The 26,340-nt window shown below is 38.1% G+C and overlaps 1 gene segment (V, D, J or C); it reads right to left on the bottom strand.

The window, feature by feature from the left end:
- Positions 1-1,998: 1,998 nt before the first annotated feature.
- LOC120522911 lies at positions 1,999-26,118 on the bottom strand. The segment is given in 3 exon segments: positions 1,999-2,356; positions 24,251-24,580; positions 26,004-26,118. Coding segments are annotated over 3 exon segments (447 nt in total).
- Between the last annotated feature and the right edge of the window lie 222 nt (positions 26,119-26,340).

Raw genomic sequence — 26,340 nt, forward strand, 5'->3', positions numbered from 1 at the left:
CACACCATTACACCACCATCACCAGCCTGCACAGTGGTAACAAAGCATGATGGATCCATGTTCTCATTCTGTTTACGCCAAATTCTGACTCTACCATTTGAATGTCTCAACAGAAATCGAGACTCATCAGACCAGGCAACATTTTTCCAGTCTTCAACTGTCCAATTTTGGTGAGCTTGTGCAAATTGTAGCCTCTTTTTCCTATTTGTAGTGGAGATGAGTGGTTCCCGGTGTTGTCTTCTGCTGTTGTAGCCCATCCGCCTCAAGGTTGTGCGTGTTGTGGCTTCACAAATGCTTTGCTGCATACCTCGGTTGTAACGAGTGGTTATTTCAGTCAAAGTTGCTCTTCTTATCAGCTTGAATCAGTCGGCCCATTCTCCTCTGACCTCTAGCATCAACAAGGCATTTTCGCCCACAGGACTGCCGCATACTGGATGTTTTTGCCTTTTCACACCATTCTTTGTAAACCCTAGAAATGGTTGTGCGTGAAAATCCCAGTAACTGAGCAGATTGTGAAATACTCAGACCGGTCCGTCCGGCACCAACAACCATGCCACACTCAAAATTGCTTAAATCACCTTTCTTTCCCATTCTGACATTCAGTTTGGAGTTCAGGAGATTGTCTTGACCAGGACCACACCCCTAAATGCATTGAAGCAAATGCCACGTGATTGGTTGATAAGATAATTGCATTAATGAGAAATTGAACAGGTGTTCCTAATAATCCTTTAGGTGAGTGTATATAAAGCCAGACGCCTCCACCATGTGACTCACAGGTCGTAGCTAAGTCTCTGTCCAAACAATTTGGTGCACCACATCCATCAATCTTTAAGTGATCATCCAAATCATTTCCATTTAGCCAGGTTTCTGTAAATGCACACATCTTTATATTCAGCCTGAAAGCTTACACAACCTTAAAGTTCGTCCACTTTGTTTTGTATAGATTGAACATTTCCTAGTCAGTAAGGAAGGTCACACTCGGCACAGTTTTTTTTCCTTCTTTCTTGAATGCCTTCTTATGTCCCCCTTTTGTGTTCTTTTCTTGTTAACACAATCTGCGGTTGCCTCGAAGATAGACAAGCAACCCTCAACAGAAGTGGCAGTTGCGCTTCTGCATGTCGTCCCATTGGAGAGGGTCTCAAAAGAGTTTTGAAGTCTCACAAGAGAAACAACTAAGTAATGTCAGAGAGATCAAATCATATATGGGCAGATCCAGTGTCTGTAGACCTATTGCAGCCTTAAAATGAATAAGCTGGTACAGTCAGACACCAACCAAGGTAATGATAAAAACCTGCAAACCAGACTCAAGTTACACAGAGTGTCCAATACTCAGGCTGTCAGGATGATTTGATGATTATACTCTTTGATGCATAGATTGTCCTATTTTGTGTTCTAGTTTAGTCACTGAAAAAAGCCAGAGCTGTTCAAAACATTATTCATATATATTTCATATAAATATCACACATAATATTAAAAATGTTTACTGGGATAGGATAGAAAAGGATCTTGATTGTACAGAAGTACCCATGTGACTACCACGTACATGTATGCATCAACTCAAAAATCATTTCCTTTCTTGAAAAAATGCTTGCATTACAATTTAAACTACAGTATACCAGTATGACATCACCAAAGTAACACTTAATAATTATTTGTATTGCTAAATTTTGTAAATTGGTAAACCTGATTTTTGAAGGTGTATGAAGAAACACCTTCAGTTTTCCAGTCTGTACTCCACTCTCATTCTTTGGAGTTGGCTCATCCAGTCTCCGATTACGTGGCTGATAGATAGATAGATAGATAGATAAGCCATTAATTGCTGTGGGTGAGTTCATAAAAAATGATTAATCTTAGTGATTAGAAGTCACTTTATGATACATGTATGTAATAAGCTACCAAATCTACTTTTGTGTAGGTTTCTCAAGGCCTCCTTAATCTGTTATTTCCTGGAGTCAGTAAGCAAAAAGTATCACAAGAGGAACAATCAGTTGACAAAACGTACGTAATGTGGTGTAGATTTGGACCTTTGGTGGGATAAAATAAAGTTGTAACAAGATATAAACAACATATATATAAACTTGACATCATAATACAATCACAATGAATAATCACAAAATCAGACACCATGACATTTATAATTTTTGTGTATTTGGATTATTATTTTTGTTTTTTATTTTACACAATCAAGCATAGCCAGAATGTTCATTATTTCCATATAAAAAGTTAAAATGTGAGGTAATTGGCCCTTTTTACACTATGCAGCAGTTGCACAAGTACAATCTGAATAATACTAACTTTTAGATCATCTCTTGCGTTCATGCTGTCCTGCAATCTGTAGCAGTAATGAAATGTGGACCTGTTGAAAACACAAACATCCAACAACAAGTATTTACTAGCATGCAGTAGTGTGTAATCATTATCAAAAGACCTTATTTTCTTTGTTATTATGATGCCAAATTGACTTCAATTTTATGTAATGCAAGGGTACAAATAATTCACTTATTGATTCATTTATTACATTAATAAGCAGCTGTCAATCAGGCTCTGGTGCATTCATACACCAACATTCACATCTTAAAGAAGATATATAAATGGGAGTAATGGAAGAAAACCTTTCTCAACACAAAGGCATTGTACATTCTACATAGACAGTGACCAGGCATTCATTTGACCTGAGTTTTGTCTGTAAAGCACTGTATCCCCATGTTGAATCAAATAACTCATTTTGTGCTATATTTTGTGTTTTCTTCAGTACATCCTGTTAAATGCATACTGTACCAATGGCCACATCCTTCTCTTCCTGATTGGATGTTGATTAAAGAAAAGAATTCACTCCCATGATGTAACAACAGCAATTGCCAACAGAAGCAGTTGGGAGGGAAAGATTTTTGGAAGTAAAGATGTATTGGGGGGCACAATGTTTATGGATTTTCCTCCAGTTTTGGGATAATGATTCTCAAATGATTTTATGTATGTTTTCAACTATTCTGTCTAACACTCCAAAGTCAGTGTTTACAGTCCTGGTAGGTATTTAAAGAAAAAAAGTTGTTTATGATAATCCTGCCAATGACTACCTTACCTTGTAAAAGTTTTGAAAACATATGACACTTTTGTATTAGACATTGTCTCATCAGCTTGTATTGTTACAAGATAGTTGCTGTGTAGAAAAAAATGTAATTAAAATTAATAGTATTTCCATTTTCAAATGCGTGTAAGAGGTATCCTGTATATGCTGTATATCAGTTTATTTGTTTCTGTCCTTTGTAGCTGTTTTTAATAAATACTTGTGCATTTATATTGCCTCTCTCATAATAGCTTCTCTCCATGCAGTCTTTACTATTTTGTTTTTTATTATGATTTCTATTATTTTTTATTTTCACTGTCTACTTGTCTTACTTTATTTTTCACTAGCTAAGGTCTCTAATAGTAGTGTAATTTCACATTTGTAGCATTTTCAGTCTTAGAACTAAATATATATATATATATATATATATATATATATATATATATATATATTTAGTTTATATATATTATATATACAGTATATTTATATATATTGTAGTCAGTTTCTTAAATCATGATGTTTCTTCTGTTATGAACAATGAGCCCAATGAGTACTGACACAGTAAAGGGTTTTAATGCAGCTGGCAATACATGAAACATATAAGTCATTGTTATTGGTTTTCCTATAAAGGTAGAAAAGAACGTACAGTACATGAAAAGTTCAAGAATTCAGGAAAATGTATCTTAACATGTTTCTGTAATACTGAAACAAATATGATACATTTATGAGTAAATATCTAACATAACATAATATTCTCAATGAATCTTAATTTGTCAGGTATGTAGGTGTCTGTAACCTATCTTGGAAGCAATGGGAAAGATTCAACCTTAGTCTGTTGAAGGCTGGATTCATGCAGTATTAAACCTCTGCTTTTCCAATTAACCAGACATGCACCTCTTTGAAAACTGAATAACTGTGTGAAAAACCAAGCAGACAAATGAAAAATGTAACTTTCCATACATAATATTTTTAAAGCTTCCTTAATTCATTTCAGAATTGTAGGAGTCGGAGCCCCTGAGCACAAGCAGAAAAAAACCTAAGTAGCATGCCAATTTCAGTGAAGAAAATCTGACTGAAACAAAACTAAAAAAAATAACTTAATTAAAAAGAGAGATTTGTTCAAATATATACGGTGGCCACTTTATTTTGAAGAAGAACAATCTAGACAAGAACTGGCTATTCAGGCCAACAAATCTCACCAGTCCTATCCACTTAATTCTTCTAAAGAAACATCAAGTCTAATTTTAAAAGTCCCTAAAGTCTTATTGTCTTCCAAACCACTTAGTAGCCTATTCCAAGTGTCTATGGTTCTCGGTGTGAAGAAAAATTTCCTAATATCTGTATGAAATTTACCCTTAACAAGTTTCTAACTGTATCCCCATGTTCTTGGTGAACTCATTTTTAAATAACTGCCTCAATCTTCACATTCCCATAATTTTAAGTACTTCAATCACATCTCCTCTTAATCTTCTTTTGCTTAACCTGAAAAGGCTCAGCACTTTTAATCTTTCCTCATAATTCATCCCCTGTAGCTCTGGAATCAGCCTAGTTGCACTTCTCTAGACTTCTTCCAGCTCTGCTATGTCCTTTTTGTAGCCTGGAAACCAAAACTATACACACTACTCTAGATGTTCTCTTAAAAATTACTTTATATTTACTATTTTCTGGAGAGTACAAAAATTATTAAACATACCGTATATATATATAAAAAATATACTAGCTTTCCTCTGCGGCAGTGCCCACGTAGTAGTGAAACAGGACAAACTTTAAAAATCAATAGACAAAGGCATTGTATCTGATCATGTTCAGGTCTGATGGGAGAATGTTTCCCGTGTGGGGAGAAAAGCCCATGGCCATGATATCTTTGGCAATCAGCAGCTACACTCTAAAACACACTTAGCTCTGATTTCTCTCTCAAAAATGTCAAACGTTACTCCTTAACAATCTGTAGATGATATTGTCCATTGAACAAACAGGTATCACTAGCAAAGTGGAGGCAAGGTACACTCCAACATGTGGTGAGAGATAGACCGACTGAAACGGAGGCTGGCACAGAACTGATGAGGGCCCTGCCACTACACTACACTATCTGCACTAGAAATCAAAGCAGAATGGTTTTATCCAACCAAGGAATAACAAGCAAACCGATCAATGGCACATTTAATCACATGACATAATTAATGCAGTGAGTGTGATCACATGAGACATTCACATCATCATGTAAGCAAAGAAACACGTTTTTGATCTACATGAAAACAGTAAACAGACTCCAAAACCAAATTTGCTGTATTAAAAACTATAATGTGAGCCAAAGTATATGTAGAAAATGAGGTCATTACTACACATATACTGTATAAAGAGTATAGTCTACAATACAGTATTAAGCAAATGAGACAGAACTGTCCTAAACATAATGACACTTTAAATACATTTGTATAAGAATTAGAGTGAAAATGATACAGTAGAGTATTGCTGTTGTTTTTTACATTCCGATATCAGTGTATGCAGGAGAAGGATCAGGACTTTTTGTGCCATGCAAAGATAAACTGCAAACATCTCTGAAGACAAGACTAAACCCTTTGCAAATGTTATAGCATTAAATGTTATAGGTATAAGGATATCAAATTGCATTCCAGCAGATGGCACAATGAAAGTCTTAGCTCAGTTGCTATTATGGTTTGTCCTGGGTTTCCTCTCTGGTTTAAGTTTCTTCCCTTCAATTTTTTTATTTTGTTCTTTTGTTTTGTTTAACTTCACAATTCCCTCTCCCTTTTTGAAACATTACAACCTTGGCTTCTTTTGGCCTGTGCAGACTGAAAATCTTGCTGTTATGAAACAAGAGCTAAATATTACTTTTTAGATCAAATCTCAGTAACTATTAATCTCCTAATTACATTTTATGAATTTTCATCATTTGAAGAATATTGAAATAATTTTGGCAATGTCTTCCTTAATTTATGATTTGTAAGATGTTGATGCAGTTGGATGATGATTTGGGGTACCATTGTCATTCAGTGAATGAGTGCCAGAAAGCAATCCAGTTCTTTTCTAAACTTCACCCAGATAGCAAACCTACCTCTGCATCCAAGTCTCCAGCCACCATACACAAATCCAACTCTCCAGTTTTTGCCACCACTTGCACTGAGTCACCTACTCCAGTGTTTGTTACCACTTCTTATGAGTCAACGACCAAGGTACTCCGCCATCTCCTTTGATCCACCCACACCAATATGTATCAACCTATTTATTGAGCCATCTATATCAGTGTTTGTTTCAAATTCTTTTGAGAGGCCTTCTCCAAAATATGCTACAGTCTCCTGTTAGGCCCCCAGTCCAATATGTTGTGACACTAGAGGGCGCTGTCGCCCCTTAAACCTGATAGACAAACACCCAAGACACCAGGTAAAAGCACTAAAATGGCCTTTTATTCCTTCTCTTCTAATAGTGGTGCCTCAAAGCACCTTCGCCACCATACATAAACACTAATAACCACACAATTATTCTCATCCTTTCCTCTCAGCAGCCCTGTCTGTCTGTTTTTGCTCAGTCACCACGAGTCTTGCTTTTTGGATTTTTAATGAATTTTGTTAGTGATATCTGGAAACCACCCTTTGAAGTGAGGGTTTAAATATGTTTTTTTCTAGATTTCATTGTAGTAATGATCTAGTATGTTGTGCTTAAGCTTAACACTGGCCATAGGAAATTTTTTTTTTTTTCCTGCTTTCAAGTACATACATATACCACTATTCTACCCACCTTTGACAGCAACGGACAGAATGAAGGTGATGACATTTTTAATATAAGAAAATTTTCGCATTGCCTACAGTATCGTCTAACAGAAATTCAAATAACTTCCCTTATCACTGAGCTGCAGTATAAGCAAAATATTAGTGAAACTGTGGCCAGTTTCTATTCAGGAGCCTCTAATTTCAGGGCAGGCAGTAAGAGCTCATGTGCGTAATTTTTCCAATTTCAAATGTAATAAACAAACTTCACACCAAAATAAAGGTATCACACCTTCATTAAAATAAAGATAGCTGAGAAGTCTGCATTGATCAGTGTGAACTTGAGGTTAACATCTTAGACCTTAAACCTGCTGTCTGAGCATGAGAACCTGTGTAATGCACATACATTTTCCAGTGTAGTTCATCAGATTTATCAATTTCATTGGAATTTTCTTGTCCTTGGTGCAACACATTTTCCAGAGTTTGTTGACCTACAGGGTTTGAGCTATGGTGTGACCAGTGTCTGTGTAGTTTTCACTACGTAATGTGTTTCCACTAAGTAATCCAGTTGTTTTCCCTCCTGTGTTATCATTAGGTGAGTGGATCTCACTAAATTTGTTTTTTGTGGGTCTTCTCCTACACAATCTACACTGAACACACATACACACTAAATGACCAACTATGAGTGGTGCCCACACAGCATACCACTCCTCTAGTGCTTTGGACTCACTAGCATAAGAAAGAGCAGACCAAATGGTTGTCCCTCAGGACAATGGAGGATAATGCAACTTACTGTCTATAGGAGGAGTCTCTTCTTATCTGTGTAACCCTGTGGGCGGGTAAGTGTTAATCTACCAACACCAGGTGCGCTATATGTGCAGGCAAAGCATAAGAGTTTAATGCAATGCAGTATTTATTGGCAAACATAAATAATAACAGTAAAAATAAATTAATAAGAACAATATAACACATCTAATAAGCAATAAAGCATATAAAATATATGATGCTATGTACCCCTTTCATAATATGTTCTCCAATTTTTATTAATACTGGTTTCCTTGTAGTTTCCTTTGTTATGTGCATCACTTTTGCTTAAGAATATTATGAGTACTGCCTCTGGATATATAATACTGATCCCTGTGCCCACACAGTGCAGACCCACATCACTAATTATGTATGCATAATTAGCCATGTGCCACAGCTACATGTCAAAACAAAGGAGACTCCCCAGGGCACAACTGGTTCGGATGCTACAGTACATTCTGCCAGATGGAAGTCTGACAAATAGACCGTGGTAGGGGTGGGAGATGTTAGCATCTTTGGGATGTGTTAATAAGATAACCAGACATTACTTCAATTAATAGTAGTAAACTGCATAACAGAAAATTTGTCTGGATTTATTTTTGATCATATTGGACATTTTAGAAGAATATGCTACCACAATGGTTGTACTATAGAGGCCAGTATCTTGCTATAGAGCAAGAAATATTATGTAAATTAATTTTCTTCTTAAGATATTTATATACCCAGGCCTAAGGCCCATACACTTCAGAAGAGGTCATCCACCTGAAACTAAGCATGCTAAGTTGCTTTTGGAAGAGGTGTTAGTGAGTCTAGCAGGGGGTGCTTATCCTGTGGTCTGAAAGCTCATGTCAATGCCCCAGTGCAGTGAAGAGAACACTGCACTGTTAAAATGTTGCCATCCTTTGGATGAGACATAAAACCAGATTCTGACTGTCTGTGGTCATAAAAGATCCCTGGGAGTCCTTCATAAAGAGTAGGGCGACTCCCAATGTCCAAGCTAAATTGTCCTCCATAGCCTAGTCATTCTACCTCCCTAATCATCCCCAGTTTCTAATTGGCTTTTTGTCTCTCACCCCTTCACCATTTTATAGCTAATGTGTGGTGAGTATACTGGTGCAAAAATGTCTGCCATTGCATCATCCATTTGGATGCTATTCATTATTGAAGTGGCTCCAATCACTATGTAAACAGCACTTTGAGTAGTGAGAAAAGTGCTATATAAATGTCAAGAAATATCATTATGGCAGGAAAGATAAATAAATAAATACACACATACATACATACATATATAAAATAATGGTCATTTTTAAATTATTGTATATTTGTCTGCATGTGATAAATTAATTGTGGTTTGGGTAGCAAGAGGAGTAAAGCTGAATCACGCAATCCATACCCCATCTGATGTTACACTAGTACAATACTCTCTAACGTGGTAAAACTGCAGGTCAGGCCTGAAAAGCATTCTCCTCCACCTTCTTCCTAACATCATTAGAAAACACAGAAGACTCTGTAAATAATAATAATGAAGGATTTATTGTTATTTACAAGGCATTCTTTCTCTTGATGGAAGAGAAAAGTACAAAACAAATGCACAGATAGTAATTACCAAAATACAGAATTTATCACTACAGATATTTTTGATAATAAAAAAGTACTACTTTCTAAATTATGCATATAATGATTAAGTATTTCTTTAAATAAAACTCAAAAATATTTTTTAAAATGCAGAAATAGTCTCTGCAGATATTTTTTCATAACTTAATTGCAGAAGCTACTTTACTATCTTCTGGATTCAGCAGTACAATATTTCCATTAATGATAGCACCTTTATCACAAATTTAAATTCAAATGTATTTTATCTCCACATTCAACAATCCTGTCAGAGGAAAATTAAAGAATTTTGAGGGTGAAAATACCCCAGATCTAAACTCCATAAAGAGGCTGTCATTTTTTTTTCATCAGCCTGATATTAAATTCCTGTAACGCAATGGCATTTCCAGGCTAGAATAGCAGAATTGTTCTGGGAGTGGAGCTACAAAAGAGAAATGTTGTTTCAGCTTTGAATAGTAAAACATACACTGATTAACTACTTTACCTAAATAAGTTTAAGCATGTAAAGAGTGTGCTATAATCAAAATGCAATGGCAGTAGTTAGCGCTGCTCCTTCAAAGATCTGGTTTCCTGGGTTTGCTTGCCATGTCTGCTCGTCATCTCCGAGTTTACGTATTCTCTCACACATCCACAGCATGTTTTTCTCCATGTGCTCTTTTTTCTTACAGCCTCCTACAGCCACAAAGACATGCTTGTTAGGTTAAATGACTACTCTGCATTGCTCCTAGAGTGTGCAGATCATCCATTTTTTCTCCCTTCTTTGCACTCATGGAAAAGGATTAAGTGATTTTGGAAATATTATGGTAATATTATTTTCAATATTACTATTAAATCAAATATATATATTTTTATATATCATGTATTAATTCATTGGGTGGTTTGCAATCCAGTTGATAAAAGTACAGAACCTAAGATTGTTAAAATGAAAATAAAGTGCTTCAACATTTTATGCCTTTCTGTACTTGATCTTATGTGTGATGGTATTGATTCTAGGTGGCAATATACAAAAAAGTATTATATATTTTTGCAAATTAATTAACAAATTAATGGTTCACTGGGAGGACTTCAAACCAGGTAGCAAGCAGGTCTGTCTGTTTTGTCTATAGTAGCTACTGACTCATAATAATAATAATTAATAATTAATAATAATAATAATAATTAATAATAATAATAATATATTATTATTATTATTATTATTATTATTATTATTATTATCATTGGCTTGCTTCCACACTCTTAAAAATAATAATTCTTTAATGGCATTTTATGGTTCTTTGCTAGGTTGTGTGGTTCCTTGTAGCACCACTCCATTCTGTGAAGGATTCTTTGCATATGAAGTTTGGTTCTTTGTGCTTTGAAAAATTTCCTAACATATAGAAAAACAAGCTGAAATCTGTAATATATGGCAGGCTATCAAGCAGGGCACTAACAGATTATGAAAACCTGGACCTAACCTGATTTACTGCATGTATGCTGGAAGAGACCTTTTAAAATCATGATTTATTGGTATTTCACAAATTTGTGACCATCTACTCACTGTTATTCACTGTATGGAGCTTGTTACGGATATAAATAATGACAATTCTTTCTGGAACCTGCATGCCGATGGGTCTTTTGGGAACTAAAAATGGTTCCCCTGTGGCATTGCTCTGAAGGACCACATTGGCACCTTTATTTTTAAGAGTGCATCCACCTATTAGGATTTGCTGCTTTTTCTTACTTTTATTCTGTGCTTTATCAATTTTTTTCTGAACTTTATTATCAGTTCTATTAATGTTTTGAATAGCAACTAATTTATTGGTATTGTTGTTTTCTTTATATATTTTGGTTGCAATATTATTGATATTTTTCACATTATTATTGGAAATGTCAAACCACAATTTTATTTTTTAGCAATTGTGACACCATTGCTATCCTTGGTGTGGGGTATATTCCCACAGTCTGCACATTAGGGGTGGACCTCTAGACTTCATGAGACATCCACAAACCTAGCCACAAAAGCATATTTAATTTAAAAAAAAATATTTTTTGAGCATTATTAGGCTAAACAAAACAGTGAGAAACTTCTGTGTAATGTTATATGACATTACTGGCAACAGACTGTTGGATGTGATAATATTCGAAATCTATGAAGAATAAAATCATGATTAAAGAAAGTAAATATCTGATGTTCAAAGCAAGAAATTGGCACAACAAATCATCGGCAAGCTACCGAAGATAATGTCTATGCTTAAATCATCAGTAAAAGAGGGAAATGGCAAAATGCTACTAATATCATCAATGAAGCAGATCATATCAGATAACTGTAGCCTCATGGAGAGATCAACAGAAGAGGCTTCTTCGCCTTGTGCTCCCTGCCCATCTCTGTCATGATGTGGCTTTTATTTTATTTTTTTATATTCATTCCTTTGCCTCTAAAAATATTATTTGCTAAGCTATAATAATATAAGCTAAGTACTTTCTCCCAAGGAACCATGTTTGTTTTGTTAATTTGTCAAAGGTTGTGGATACAATAGAGCTGGTCAATCTATTAGATGACATACTCAGCTGCTTATGGAACCATCATTTGAGGGAAGCCATTTTTGAAAATTAAGGGGCATATGACTGGCAATGGGATACAACGTAAAGAGACTAGTGTTACTTTGATCAATTTTAAAAAAATGCCAAATTATATTTACTGTGATTCAATGTTGTATCCAAAAACTTTCAAAGATGTGAATACTTTTTATTGATAATGCAAAGTCATTATTTAAGGACCACTCATTGTCCAGGATTTTGGATAACTCTCATAAGACTTGGTGTGTTACATCAATTAGAGTGACATTTCTGACTTTGACTAAGAGTTTTTGGTTTGCATTTAGGATTTTGTGTTTTGACTAAGGACTGATGTAATATTTTGGATCCTACTTGTTTCTGGAAAAATGTTTCTTCTTCTTGTCCTTTTTTAATCACCCTACTGTCCTGCCATCCAAAATCTTCATGGCAGAACACCACCAATTTTTCTTTAAAATGAACCCAGACAGCTTAATCAACAGTCTGTCAACCTGCAAGGAAGTTAGGAAAGGCTCCATATCTGAAACAGTGACAGTGTGAGAGAGAAACAGAAGATGTGAGAGAACTGCGTCCTTGGTGGGGAGTGTTACAGTCACTGATGGCAGTGTGTAGCAAACTTCCCTACACAAGGCGCACCTACATATAGATCGGGGGCCAAGTTGACGTGGTTAATCCTTTTGCTGACTCCTTTGGAGATTCTTACAACAAAATAATATGTTTCTTTGACAAAAAGACACTCCACTCTTTTACCAGGACAATACCAAATCTTAAAAAGAAAAATAATTTTTTTTCTTTGAATTATTTTGATCAAATCTTGTCTTTGGAGCCACCTTTTTTCCCCCATTTTTCATATGGTCACACTTTCCTTCTGACACCAACATGAACGCTGCTCTTAACAAAGATCAACCTAACGTAGTATTTAGAATGTGCAGACACTTCTATATGCATTCTTTGATTCTTGGTTACTTGGCCTTCTATATCTCAAACAACAGCTTTATTTCCTTTAATTTTAAATGAAGAGTCAGAAAGCTGAGTGTGCTACTGGATGACTAAGGTCATCTGACAAAGGCAACCTATGGGTGCATTTTCTGGAAGAATGTGAGAATTATTAGCCATTTTTAAAATAAAATTTAAACAAAGTTGTGGAACAGCTACCACATCCTGCCTTAGCATGTGTTGGTAGCTACTCAATATCCGTTATTCACACTTTCCTTCTTGGTCAGCCATCTGACGTTTTGCAGAAGCCAGTGTAGGTGTGGGTGGAAGGGTGTGGTTGTTAGCTACTGGAACAAGTAAAAGAAATATTTCTTATGAAGTGTGTGTGTCACCAGGAGAATACAGTGTTAGGAAGCAAGCTCCCTCACATGGTGTTCATTTGTTTCCTTCCACAAGTAGACAAGAAAGTACATCAGCAGGAGCTGACATTTATATTCTAAGGGAGAAAAATAAAGATGTAGATATATTTTAAAAAATAGTTTAATATATTATATCTAATATTAAATATATGAAATACTTTTTGCTTTCCTCATAAGATTTTAAATTTTTGCTAAAAGGCTTCTCTTTCTGAATTCTATGCACCAACCTCTATATTTCCAAATATTTTTGCTTTTTTTTATTACCCAAATGACTATAATAAATGTTTTCTTGTTGTAAGACAATTTGTTATGCTTTAAAATATGTATTAGTGATCTCCTCACACCCACATCTGCACTTGAAATGGGTCAGGTTGAGGGAAATCATTTGAACTGACGACATGGGCTTTGGATTGGTAGAGGAAAGTTATGAAACCACATGTAGGACATTGATCATTTCATACAGATGACACTATGGAGATGAAATCAAACCATTAAAGTGTGACAGCCCAGGCCATTCAGCAAAACTCACCTTGGTGCTTTTATTCTGTAGTAGGTAAAGGAAATAACAATCAGGATGATCAAACTCAATGTAATATATGTAAGTCTGACAAAAAAAGAATACTGCAAAACGCCTGAATGATGAGAAGCTAAAAAAGAGCATAACAGAAAGGTTAATAAAGTTGTAATCTTAAAAAACTAAAAAGTAGCATGCTTATCCATAAACAAACTAATAAAAAGAGAAAAAGCATAGTGTCAGCGAAAGCTGTGGAGACTGAAGTTGTCATCATACCACTATAATATATTTTTAAAGAATTGTTAGAAATCACTCATGGTTTTACGAATTAATGAAAATTGCTGTCTTCATATATAAAACAACCGCTCACTTACTTTATGGCCTTTAACGCAGTTCAAAGTGTAGTTCATAAGCATTTCGTTGAGCCGCTGGCAATAGTCCAGTGAAATGCTAAAATTACCCACATCCACCACATATCTTAGTGACTTCAGTTTCCTCTTCTTTAATTTTTTTTTTTTTTGCTCTTTGAACTTATGACAGCATATTCATTTTCTTAAATACAGCTTCATCATTCACCGTTTCACAGCATCTAAAGTGAGCAAGACTTTGACTTTTGTAATGATGTTTCTCCTTCTTTCGTATGTAGGATGTCATTTCCAATGAATTCATTTGTTGCATAGACCTGATGCAAGACTTCTTTTAAAAGTTCAACTACTTTATTTCGAACATCCATCCATCCATTATACAATCCGCTATATCCTAACTACAGGGTCACGGGGGTCTGCTGGAGCCAATCCCAGACAACACAGAGCGCAAGGCAGGAAACAAACCCCGGGCAGGGCGCCAGCCCACTGCAGGACACACACACACACCGAGCACACACTAGGGACAATTTAGAATCGCCAGTGCACCTAACCTGCATGCCTTTGGACTGTGGGAGGAAATCGGAGCACCCGGAGGAAACCCACTCAGACACGGAGAGAACCCGAGAAGCGAACCCGAGTCTCCTAACTGCGAGGCAGCAATGCTAACCACTGCGCCAACAATAACAAATTAATCTTATAACAGTTTGTAAATATTAAGACACAGTTAAAGTCTGTATTGCTCCATTTCCTTCTGCCTGCCAAATTTCTCCCTCTCACATCTGGAATCACACAACTCCTGTCTTGCATGCGCACAAGAACTCTCACTGAAACACATGAAATTAATGATGGTGCATTTACAAATAATTTAAAACTACTCTTTTTTAAATTAAAAGGTTCACTTACATTATGGCTGTTACTACTAGGTCTGGACTTAGGAGGCAGGGGGCCCCTGGGCTTGAACCACTGTTTGGGCCCCACCTAGGTGTTCTGAGTGAGTCATGGAAAAATTAGTATGTAAGGTTTAGGAGTCATGTAAACTTGAATAGGCACAACACAAGTAGTATACAGTAAGAGCACACAAACAGCATCTGAGATTAACAGTGATAGAGTGGGGGGACTGAGTATGCAATACCTAAAGATTCAAATTAAAATTGATAGTCATCAGAGCCCAGAGTACCATAGTAAATATTAAAAACAAAGTGGGCCCAACCCGTCAACTTTCTATTTTTATATTGAGACAGAAGGAAAGATGGAGAAGAAATATTTAAAAACATCATTCTGGCACCTAGTTATTTTCACAAAATCAGGTGTTTTCAGCTGAAAAATGAAATCAAAAATGAACATAAAAAATAAAATAAAAACACATTAGCACATTTAGTTTTTCAGCAGTTTTTGTCCAGCTACCAATAAACTTCACATGTTGTTCAGTAAACATGCTGCCAGCTCAGTAATGGTACAGGTAGGGTACAGTCTGTCATTGCCATTGTCAAATAACTCTGTTGTCAACAATTACATTCTGCTCAGTTTTTTCTGAGACAAACTGGTAGATGCGTATAAAAAGGCAAAACAAAATAAATAAAATATAAACAAAAAAACTGATACCCAGATGAGAGGCAAGAATCAAAGACAAAAATCAGGCAACACATGAAGCTCAATAGCAAAGGGAATGTTTCTTTTGTGTTTAAAGGATTTATACACAGACTGGAAAAAGCTTCATGCAAATGCTGACCTTTTTATCCTGTTGTGCCGATGAACTTGGAAGTCATGATCCCAGAGACCACACCCTGAGAAAGGCAAGACCCTTACAGGTACTGGTATTTGAAGTGTTGCATAAATGATGTGAAAACTGCAGCCTTTAAAAATGCACTCAATGGCAACCAAGAGTTGTATCTTGACAATGGAATTCCAAAAATGATGGTACCCACAAACAAAACAAAGTTGCATTTTGGTAAATAGTAATAATTTAAAAATATACTTTATTCCAGTGGCAATAACTGCCAAAACACCTAGATACCTATTTTTTGGCAATATAGGAGGAAAACTAGTGCATCCATAAAACACACACAATTAGACATAGGGGGAATATGCAAACTCTAAATAGGCAGTGATGAGATATGTTATTTAAACCCAGGATACAAGATCCATGGGGCAGCAAAGCTAACTTATGCTCTGTGAGGCAGTCCATCCTTACATTATGCATTCTGTAGATATTTTATTGAATTACATGGCAATGTAGTGTCTACTCTAGTGCTGAATATTATTGAAAGGAGTCAAATTCACATCAGGCTATCATGGAGGTGCCCCAAAGATCAGTGCTGGGCCTCTCTCATCTTCTTCTTGTACACCTTTTCACTAGGTCCTATTATCAAGTCCCATGGCTTCTCATATTACTGCTGTGCTGATTATACTTATGTATATCTGGCATTCCCTGATGAGGGCAATGTGGTCTTAGCTGGAATCTCAATACATCTCAGTGACATCTCAGCTTGGAGAGAGGAACACCATTGCCAAGTCACCCTGTTGCAGACTGAGTTCCTTATCATCCCAGCTACTTCTTTCATTCAAAATAACATCTCTGTAGTGCTCTTTACATTATCACTAGCACCTACCAAGTAATCGCATAAACTTGGGGTGATAATTGATCGCCAATAATCACATTTTCACAGTCTTCCATTCATGTAGCTTCATTGCATATAACATCCTCAAGATCAAACAGTATCTGGTGGAGTATGTAATTTAAATTCTTGTCCAAGCACTGGGCACAGTGCACCTTGCTACTGCATCTCCTTACAGGTAGAAGTGCCTGTGTGTATTGTCAGCCACTACAGATACTCCAAAATGCAGTGGCACATCTGATGGAAACATCAAGTCATTGATGATAGCTTAGAAAACAGTTTATGCATTCAGACTAAAGTGTGTTTGGATTTTTATTGACTTACTTATTTATCTACCTATTTATGTATTTATTTATTATTTAAGTTAGAGTTAGGCAGTTTTCTTTATTGACTTGTAGTGGACTCGTCACTATCAACTTCCAGAAATTGCTCTGAAATTGTTCAGAAGCCATCAAGAAGGCTAACAGAATGTTAGGTTATATAGCAGGATGTGTGGAGTACAAGTCAAAGGAGGCTATTCTCAAACTTTATAATGCAGTTGTGAGGCCTCATCTGGAGTACTGTGTACAGTTTTAGTCTCCAGGCTACAAAAAGGACATAGCAGTGTGGGAAGAAGTCCAGAGAAGAGCAACTAGGCTCATTCCAGGGCTACAGGGGTTGAATTATGAAGAATATTGCATCTAGATTGCTTTGACCTACAAATATAGCAATTGTTCATAATGTAATATTTTCTTTATACAGCACAGTCTGTTAGGCTTTTTTTTAATGTTTTATAAGTATGTGATCAGCATCTTCAAAAGTTACAATTTGGCAGTTTTCTTTATTGTGTCCCTGTACACAGATTGCTTAGACAATTAAAAAAGGTCAAAGTTCTGGCCCAACCACTGACTGTGTAGAGTTTACACAATCTACCGACGTCTGAGTTTATTTTTCCTGAGTATACTTCTTTTACCTATCAACCCAAAGACAATGGACTTCTTTAAATTTACCATGGTTGTGTGTGACCCTAAACATATCCTGTTAGTCACATCAGTTCAAGGGTCTGTCCTGTCTTACTGCCAATGTTGCTGGTACAGACTTCACCCTCTGCAGCACTAATATGAATTAAGCTGGTGATGATAGAATGAATATACTACAAATTGTGATTCAACCAGTAGTTTATCAGGTAAGCATTGCACTGGTAAATCATTTTCTGAGTTCTTCCTGTAACAAATACTTTCAAGTACTAGGCAGCTCAAAAAAGTACCATATATTGATTACTGAGAATTTTGCAAGACACTGTTACCCAGTGTTGCTTACACAATTAGAGGTAGTCATTTGACTCTCCAAATTCTTAGAGGATCTTGTGACTTTAATTTATAGTCTCATTTATTGCACTGTTATCACGGTTGTAAGTCCAATTTTCAGAATACACAATGGGAGGTCTGAAAATGGAAAATATAATTTATAAGTGACTCATCACACTTAACTTTCAGAAATAGTTCTGAGGCAATTAAGAAGGCTAACAGAATGATAGATTATATAGCATGATGTGAAGAATATAAGTCCAAGGAGTTTATAATCAAGTTTCAGAATGCACTGGTGAGGCCTCATCTGGAGTACTGTGTGCAGTTTTTCTCTCCAGGCTACAAAAAGGACATAGCAGCGCTAGAAAAGGTCCAGAGAAGAGCGACTAGGCTGATTCCAGGGCTACAGGGGATGAGTTATGAAGAAAAATTAAAGGAGCTGAACCTTTTCATTTTAAGTAAAGAAAGATTAAGAGGAGACATGATTGAAGTGTTTAAAATTATGTAGGGAATTAGTACAGTGGATCGTGACTGTTATTTTAAAATGAGTTCATCAAGAACACGGGGACTCGTTGGAAACTTGTTAAGGGTGAATTTTGCACAAACATTAGGTAATTTTTCTAGACACATAGAATAAGTAGTGTGGTAGACAGTAGAACATTAGGGACCTTCAAAACTAGACATGATGTTATTTTAAAAGAATTAAGTGGATAGGATTGGTGTTGGATTTAATGGACTGTTCTCATCCAGATTGTTCTAATGTTCATAAGTAAATATTATATACAAGAGAAAAAACACTTAACTAACTCTAATATATGAAGAGACCTCTTTGTTGTTGAGAGAGTGAAAAGCCTCACAAAATCCCTGTATACTATACACATAACAACAATAATACTTCTATTACCTCCTCCTTGAACCGTCACCTTATCGTGGTGGAGGGGTTTGCGTGTCCCAATGATCCTAGGAGCTATGTTGTCCGGGGCTTTATGCCCCTGGTAGGGCCACCCAAGGCAAACTGGTCCTAGGTGAGGGATGAGACAAAGAGCGGTTCAATAAACCTCCAATGAAAATAAAACTTGGACAACGCTTTCCCTTGCCCGACGCTGGTCACCGGGCCCCTCTGGAGCCAGGCCTGGAGGTGGGGCTCGATGGCGAGCGCCTGGTGGCCGGGCCTGCACCCATGGGGCTCGGCCGGGCACAGCCCGAAGAGGTAACGTGGGTCCTCCTCCCCATGGGCTCACCACCTATGGGAGGGGCCAAGGAGGTTGGGTGCAATGTGAGTTGGGTGGTGGCGAGGCGGGACCTTGGCGGTCTGATCCTCGGCTACAGAAACTGGCTCTTGGGACGTGGAATGTCACCTCTGAAGGGAAGGAGCCTGAGCTAGTGCGAGGTCGAGAGGTTCCGCTAGATATAGTCGGACTCACCTCGACGCACAGCTTGGACTCTGGAACCAATCTCCTTGAGAGGGGCTGGACTCTCTACCACTCTGGAGTTGCCCCGGTGAGAGGCGAGCAGGTGTGGCCATACTTATTGCCCCCCGACTCGGAGCCTGTGCATTGGGGTTTACCCCGGTGGACGAGAGGGTGGCCTCCCTCCGCCTCGGGTGGGGAAGGGTCCTGACTGTTGTTTGTGCGTATCGCCAACAGCAGTTTGGAGTATCCACCCTTTTGGAGTCTCTGGAGGGGTTGCTAGAGGGCATACCTTCTGGGATTCCCTCGTTTTGCTGGGAGACTTCAATGCTCACGTGGGCAATGACAGTGAGACCTGGAAGGGCGTGATTGGGAGGAATGGCCCCGATCTGAACCCGAGCGGTGTTTTGTTATTGGACTTCTGTGCTCGCCACGGATTGTCCATAACGAACACCATGTTCAAGCATAAGGGTGTTCATATGTGCACTTGGCACCAGGACACCCTAGGCCTCAGGTCGATGATCGACTTTGTGGTCGTGGTCGCCGGACTTGCGCCATATGTCTTGGACACTCGGGTGAAGAGAGGGGCGGAGCTGTCAACTGATCACCACCTGGTGGTGAGTTGGCTTCGATGGTGGGGAAGATGCCGGTCAGACCTGGTAGGCCCAAACGTGTTGTGAGGGTCTGCTGGGAACGGCTGGCAGAGTCCCCTGTCAGAAGTAGCTTCAACTCCCACCTCCGCAGAACTTCAACCACGCCCCGAGGGAGGTGGGGACATTGAGTCCGAATGGGCCATGTTCCGCGCCTCTATTGTTGAGGCGGCTGACCGGAGCTGTGGCCGCAAGGTGGTCGGTGCCTGTCGTGGCGGCAATCCCCAACCCGCTGGTGGACACCGCGTGAGGGATGCCGTCAAGCTGAAGAAGGAGTCCTATAGGACTTTTTGTCCTGTGGGTCTCTGGAGGCAGCTGATAGGTACCGCAGGCCAAGCGAACGCTGCTTCGTTGTTGCTGAGGCAAAACTCGGGCATGGGAGGAGTTTGGAGAGGCCATGGAGAACACTTTCGGACGGCTTCGAGGAGATTCTGGTCCACCGTCCGCGCCTCAGGAGGGGAAGCAGTGCAGTGTCAACACCGTATATGGTGGGGATGGTGCGCTGCTGACCTCACTCGGACGCTAGGGTCGGTGGGAGGAGTACTTCAAGACCTCCTCAATCCCACTAACATGCCTTCCACGAGGAAGCAGAGCCTGGGGACTCTGAGGTGGGCTCTCCCATCTCTGGGACTGAAGTCACCGAGGTGGTCAAAAACTCCTTGGTGGCAGGGCCCCGGGTGGATGAGATACCGAGTTCCTTAAGGCTCTGGATGTTGTAGGACTGTCTTGGTTGACACGCCTCTGCAACATCGCATGGACATCGGGACAGTGCCTCTGGATTGGCAGACGGGGTGGTGGTCCCCTCTTTAAAAGGGGACCGGAGGGTGTGTTCCAACTATAGAGGGATCACACTCCTCAGCCTCCCTGGAAAAGTCTATTCGGGGTTCTGGAGAGGAGGGTCCGCCGGATAGTCGAACCTCGGATTCAGGAGGAACAGTGTGGTTTTCGCCCTGGTCGCGAACAGTGGACCAGCTCTTCACCCTTAGCAGAGTCCTGAGGGTGCATGGGAGTTTGCCCGACCGGTCTACATGTGTTTTGTGGACTTGGAAAAGGCATTCGACCGTGTCCCTCGGGAATCCTGTGGGGGTGCTCCGGGAGTATGGGGTACCGGACCCCTGATAAGAGCTGTTCGGTCTCTGTACAACCGTGTCAGAGCTTGGTCCGCATTGCCGCAGTAAGTCGAGCCCGCTTCCAGTGAGAGTTGGACTCCGCCAGGGCTGCCCTTTGTCACCATTCTGTTCATAACTTTTATGGACAGAATTTCTAGGCGCAGCCAGGGTGTTGAAGGGGTCCGGTTTGGTGGACTCAGGATTGGGTCACTGCTTTTGCAGATGATGTTGTCCTGTTTGCTTCATCAGGCCGTGATCTTCAGCTCTCTGGATCGGTTCGCAGCTGAGTGTGAAGCGGCTGGGATGAGAATCAGCACCTCCAAATCCGAGAGCATAGTCCTCAGCCGGAAAAGGGTGGAGTGCCCTCTCAGGGTTGGGGGAGAGATCCTGCCCCAAGTGGAGGAGTTCAAGTATCTTCGGGTCTTGTTCACGAGTGAGGGAAGAATGGAGCGTGAGATCGACAGGCGGATCGTTGCGGCATCCGCAGTGATGCGGGCTCTGCATCGGTCTGTCGTGGTGAAAAAGGAGCTGAGCCGTAAGGCAAAGCTCTCAGTTTACCAGTCGATCTACCTCCTACCCTCACCTATGGTCATGAGCTATGGGTAGTGACCGAAAGAACGAGATCGCGAATACAAGCGGCTGAAATGAGTTTCCTCCGCAGGGTGTCTGGGCTTTCCCTTAAAGATAGGGTGAGAAGCTCAGTCATCCGGGAGGGGCTCAGAGTAGAGCCGCTGCTCCTCCGCATCGAGAGGAGTCAGATGAGGTGGCTCGGGCATCTGATCAGGATGCCTCCTGGACGCCTCCCTGGTGAGGTGTTCCGGCACGCCCAACCGGGAGGAGGCCCCGGGGAAGACCCAGGACACGCTGGAGGGACTATGTCTCCCAGCTGGCCTGGGAACGCCTTTGGGATTCTCCCGAAGAGCTGGAAGAAGTGGCCGGGAGAGGGAAGTCTGGGCCTCTCTGCTTAAGCTGCTGCCCCGCGACCTGACCTCGGATAAGCGGAAGAGAATGGATGGATGGATGGATACTTCTACTACAACTAGTACTACAAATAAATATCGAGTAAGAGGATTTGTGCCATAAAGAAGTCATTTTGAAAACATTGCTTCTCTCTGATGTGGTGCTATCCACTGTAGCTGACTGACATCTAATGGGGGAATTTGGAAGAGCATAAGTTTTGTTTTTCTTGCCACATAAAGCTCCTGGAAGATTTAATTGAAAATTTTTGTTTCAGTACATTTTCTTCCACTTTAAATCTGCTAGACTTGTCCTAAATGTAGAGCTTCTTAATTAACTACCAATAATTTCATTTTTTTTTTGCATTAAAAAAACCAATGCATATCTTTGTTTTCTGTTGCAATTTTCAACCACATCACGTCTCCAGTGATAAAAGTGAGAAATGTCCATTTTGTAAGTACAGGCAAACAACCTGTTTTTTTATCATAGTTTGGATTGAATTATATATGTATAAAATATTCCCTATAACCTGATCTCAAAAAGGAGCTAATTTTAAAGAAGATTAGGTGCACTGCCAGAGACCTTTTGTGCTTTTTATTCAGTACTTGCATAGCATTGTACAAACAATTCAATTCAATTGCTTTCTTTTGCAGTAAATGAATGATAAGAAGACTTTGATCTTAAAACGTGTGACACAAAATCAAAATCTAAACTTAGCCTACATGGTAAATGTTTTTTACAGTTATCACCCTTTGTGTATCAAAGTACATATAAAATTGACAATTGTTTATTTTTATTTTTTTCTAAACCATCATGTCCACCTTTACTACTAAATTTTGCATTACTTTCTGCCAAGAGTGCCCTGGCATTTCCAGTGGGCACAGAATTAAAAGGAGCATGTTTAGAGTGTCATGTCTGAGTCTAAGCCAAGAGCTGGACGTTGAAGGAGCTCCCAAGCTGCCTCAAGCAGACCTCGCCTAAGAACTTTTATCAAAATCATTCAAGTATTTATCAAGCTGTTTAACTATTTATTTACATTTTTCTGCTGTACTTTATGGGGGAATATTTCTCCATAGTCTTTCTGGTTCCAGTTTATTAATTTGGTAATAAAAGCCAAGAGCGGGGTTCGTTGACTTTTAATATATCATCAGCTTCAGAACTGCTTCTTCAAATTTCTCCTTTTCTTTTTGTTTTTCTAATGTCTTCCTACTCAGATTAAGAAGTGATTATTTATTTCCATTATTACATTTTATCCAGTGCACTCTTTTTGTTTATGATTAAATTTCTTTCTGGTATCAACATCTGCTTCTCCTTTGCCTACTTATTTAACCCTGAAGCACCACATGCTGCCATATCTTCCCCATATTTTCTATAATCCTGTTCCCTGCCAAATCTGCCAAACACTTTTTTCATAACAACTGATTCTCATTTTAAAACAGGAATATCCTAATTATATTCTATCACTGAATAAATCATTCTTGAAACCTAAAAATGATATATTTTTTTCACTTTTCTTGAATAATTCCATTCTTCTAATGCTTTTTAACTTTATTATTTCACTTAACATCTTCCATTCTTATCTCCATCTATTCTTTGATTCATTCCCATTCTTTTCTTTATATTACCAGTAAAATACAGTAACATTGTGTGCATTTTTCTCATGTATATGTTGAAGTTTAAATGATTGCATTTTTGTTTATTATCTTTACCAATAATTACGTATGATACAGCCATTAATAAAGTTTTCAACTGCATATTTATCCACCATTTCCAGCTTAATTGCATTAGATTAATTAATGGGATTCATATGGCCAAGCTCTTTATCTTGAGAGACTCATTTTGGGCCTTTCAAAATTTCAGTTCCTTTTCAATTGGCAGGCACTTTAGTCATTGTCTTGACTACACTGAAAAGAACATTAATTTGTTAACATTTTTGCTATTATTGTTTATCCTACTCTTCACATGACTTTGTTATATACTGTACAGTGTGGTGGTATTTTTATTTGATTTAAAAACTTTGTCACATTTTTTATCTTTGGTAAATGGATTAATTAATGTTTTATATTACTGAAGAATATATTTAATTGTAACTTTTCTTCATCTTTATTTTTGTGTAAATATACTTTTAGATTTGTCAACATTCCCATTTCATTTCACTCTCATTTAGTGAAAGAAAGAAAGAAAGAAAGAAAGAAAGAAAGAAAGAAAGAAAGAGTGATATGCAGTAAATCACCTGTTTCTAGACGGACTGTGAGCTCCCACTTCATGTCCTTTACTCCTTGTGTTGATGTCACATCACAGCTGTAATTCCCTTCATCAGATGACTGCACATCGGTAATATGAAGAGTCAGTGGATTTTCTTTACTCCACTTAATTCTTTCTGTGGTTATATTAATAAAAGTCTCATTGGCAGTATAAGCAAAAAGAAGTTCTGATGCACATGAATTGCTTTTCTTCCAGTTCATCTGTACTGTGTTGTCATGTGAAGCATTACAATTGAAAGTAACATTCCCCCCCAAAGCGACTTCCACATGTACTCCTGCTACTGCCGCTCCATGGTGATCTGTAGACATAAAGTCAGAATGCAGTCTGTCAGTGAAATAACACAACGACCCTCACCACACCTCCCACTAATGACCCTGTTTTCCTATAATCATGCAGGATTCTTGCCGTTGGCTTCCATTTCGCTCCTTCAGCCCATGGACATATAATCAGTTTTAAAATTGTATGTGTTATATGCAAATGGTAATAATAACAGCAAACTAACATTTACATTTTCAAATATAAATACATTTTTTTCTTTAAAAACTTTAACTCATTACTTAAAACATTCAGTAGCAAATTTCAGACTGACAAATGAAGTTAGTGCTGGAGATCTGAATGTGTCAGGCTGACGTTATACCTGTGCTTGTGGTTCAAAGATTTTATTTTCTCATTAAATAAATAGAACTGTGGGGAGCTGCAGCAATCAGTGGAGCCAGCAATGACAAAAGGATGTAGAAGTACACTTCATGTCTTTAATACATGAATGCAATTATCTTAAGCTCAGTAACAGAGTAGAGAAGAAAGCTCAAAAGTTCAATTTTCTTGAACAGTTATTTGCCTTAAAAGAATGACAAATATAAAATATTACTAATAAAAAATCTTTACTAATTTTACATTTTATTTTGTTTAAATTTTTGTTTAAACAGCTTAATGCAATTTATAATACCTACAGCAAATAATGTTTGTTTTAAATCAAAATTCATTTTATTAAAAAGACTTTTAGTATTTTAGAAAAACTGTCATATATGAAACAATTGAAGCATACAGATCAAAAACACAAGTCTATGACACCATACCTTGAAGGGTTCTATCAAAAATTCCAAAATGATTTTATTTTATTTTAGTTTATTTAAAAATAAATTAAAAAAATCAAATTAATTGAAACAGCAGGGCTCTGCAGCTAGTGAATGTCCCTGCTGCCTCACAGTTCCAGAAGCCCCATTTACTGCTTATTAACTTATGCTTCAGTTTTTCTCCTAAATACATAATTATGTGCATGTTGTTTTAGTCCTGAGAATAAGCTGATATTCTATGAGTTATGGTGTTTGCATGAATATGCCCCATGGTGAAATGATGTCCCATCCAGGAGTTGATTCTTAGTTTTTCCTTGATGCTGCCTGTATTCTCAATGACAATAAAACTGGATGAAGCAGACCGAAAAGTGGAATGATGACTTGGTACAGCGGAGAAGTGTAGTAGTCTGTGCTGCTGCCTGATGTCTCAAGAGTCCTACATTCAGATCACAGTACATTCAATGTCTATGAGGAGTTTGTACTGACTTGCTACAATTCTAAATGTCCTTTCTATATACTTTTTTCTGTGCAATTTACTTTGAAACAGTTAGATAAATATTGTATGAAATCATTATTCAGTTTAAAATTTTAACCCAGAGACAAATGTATATTATCCAAAAATAAATAGAAAATGCAATTTAAATTTACCTTCAGACAGAAGAAAAAATATCCACATGAGGAAAGTTTGTTGCAAAGATTTAATAAAGTAGAGCTTTAAGTTCATGATGGTTTTCTCAGTGTTTCTACTAAATGAAACAGTGGTTTTCAAAAACCAAAGCAAACATGACTAAGTACACATGATCCGAGAGCTACCGCCATCCGCACATACGTCACTGGGTTTGTTGGTTTAGCGTGGCACACACACACATACAGCAGAATAAGAATAGAAGTGTAAGCTTCTGCATGTGCCTGCTCATCTGTGTTTGAATTCCAATTAATTGGACTGTCTAACTGCTGAGGCTCAGCATACAGTATCTGAGTAAAA

Source organism: Polypterus senegalus, chromosome 2 (assembly GCF_016835505.1).
Source record: "Polypterus senegalus isolate Bchr_013 chromosome 2, ASM1683550v1, whole genome shotgun sequence".
Classification (NCBI taxonomy): domain Eukaryota; kingdom Metazoa; phylum Chordata; class Cladistia; order Polypteriformes; family Polypteridae; genus Polypterus; species Polypterus senegalus.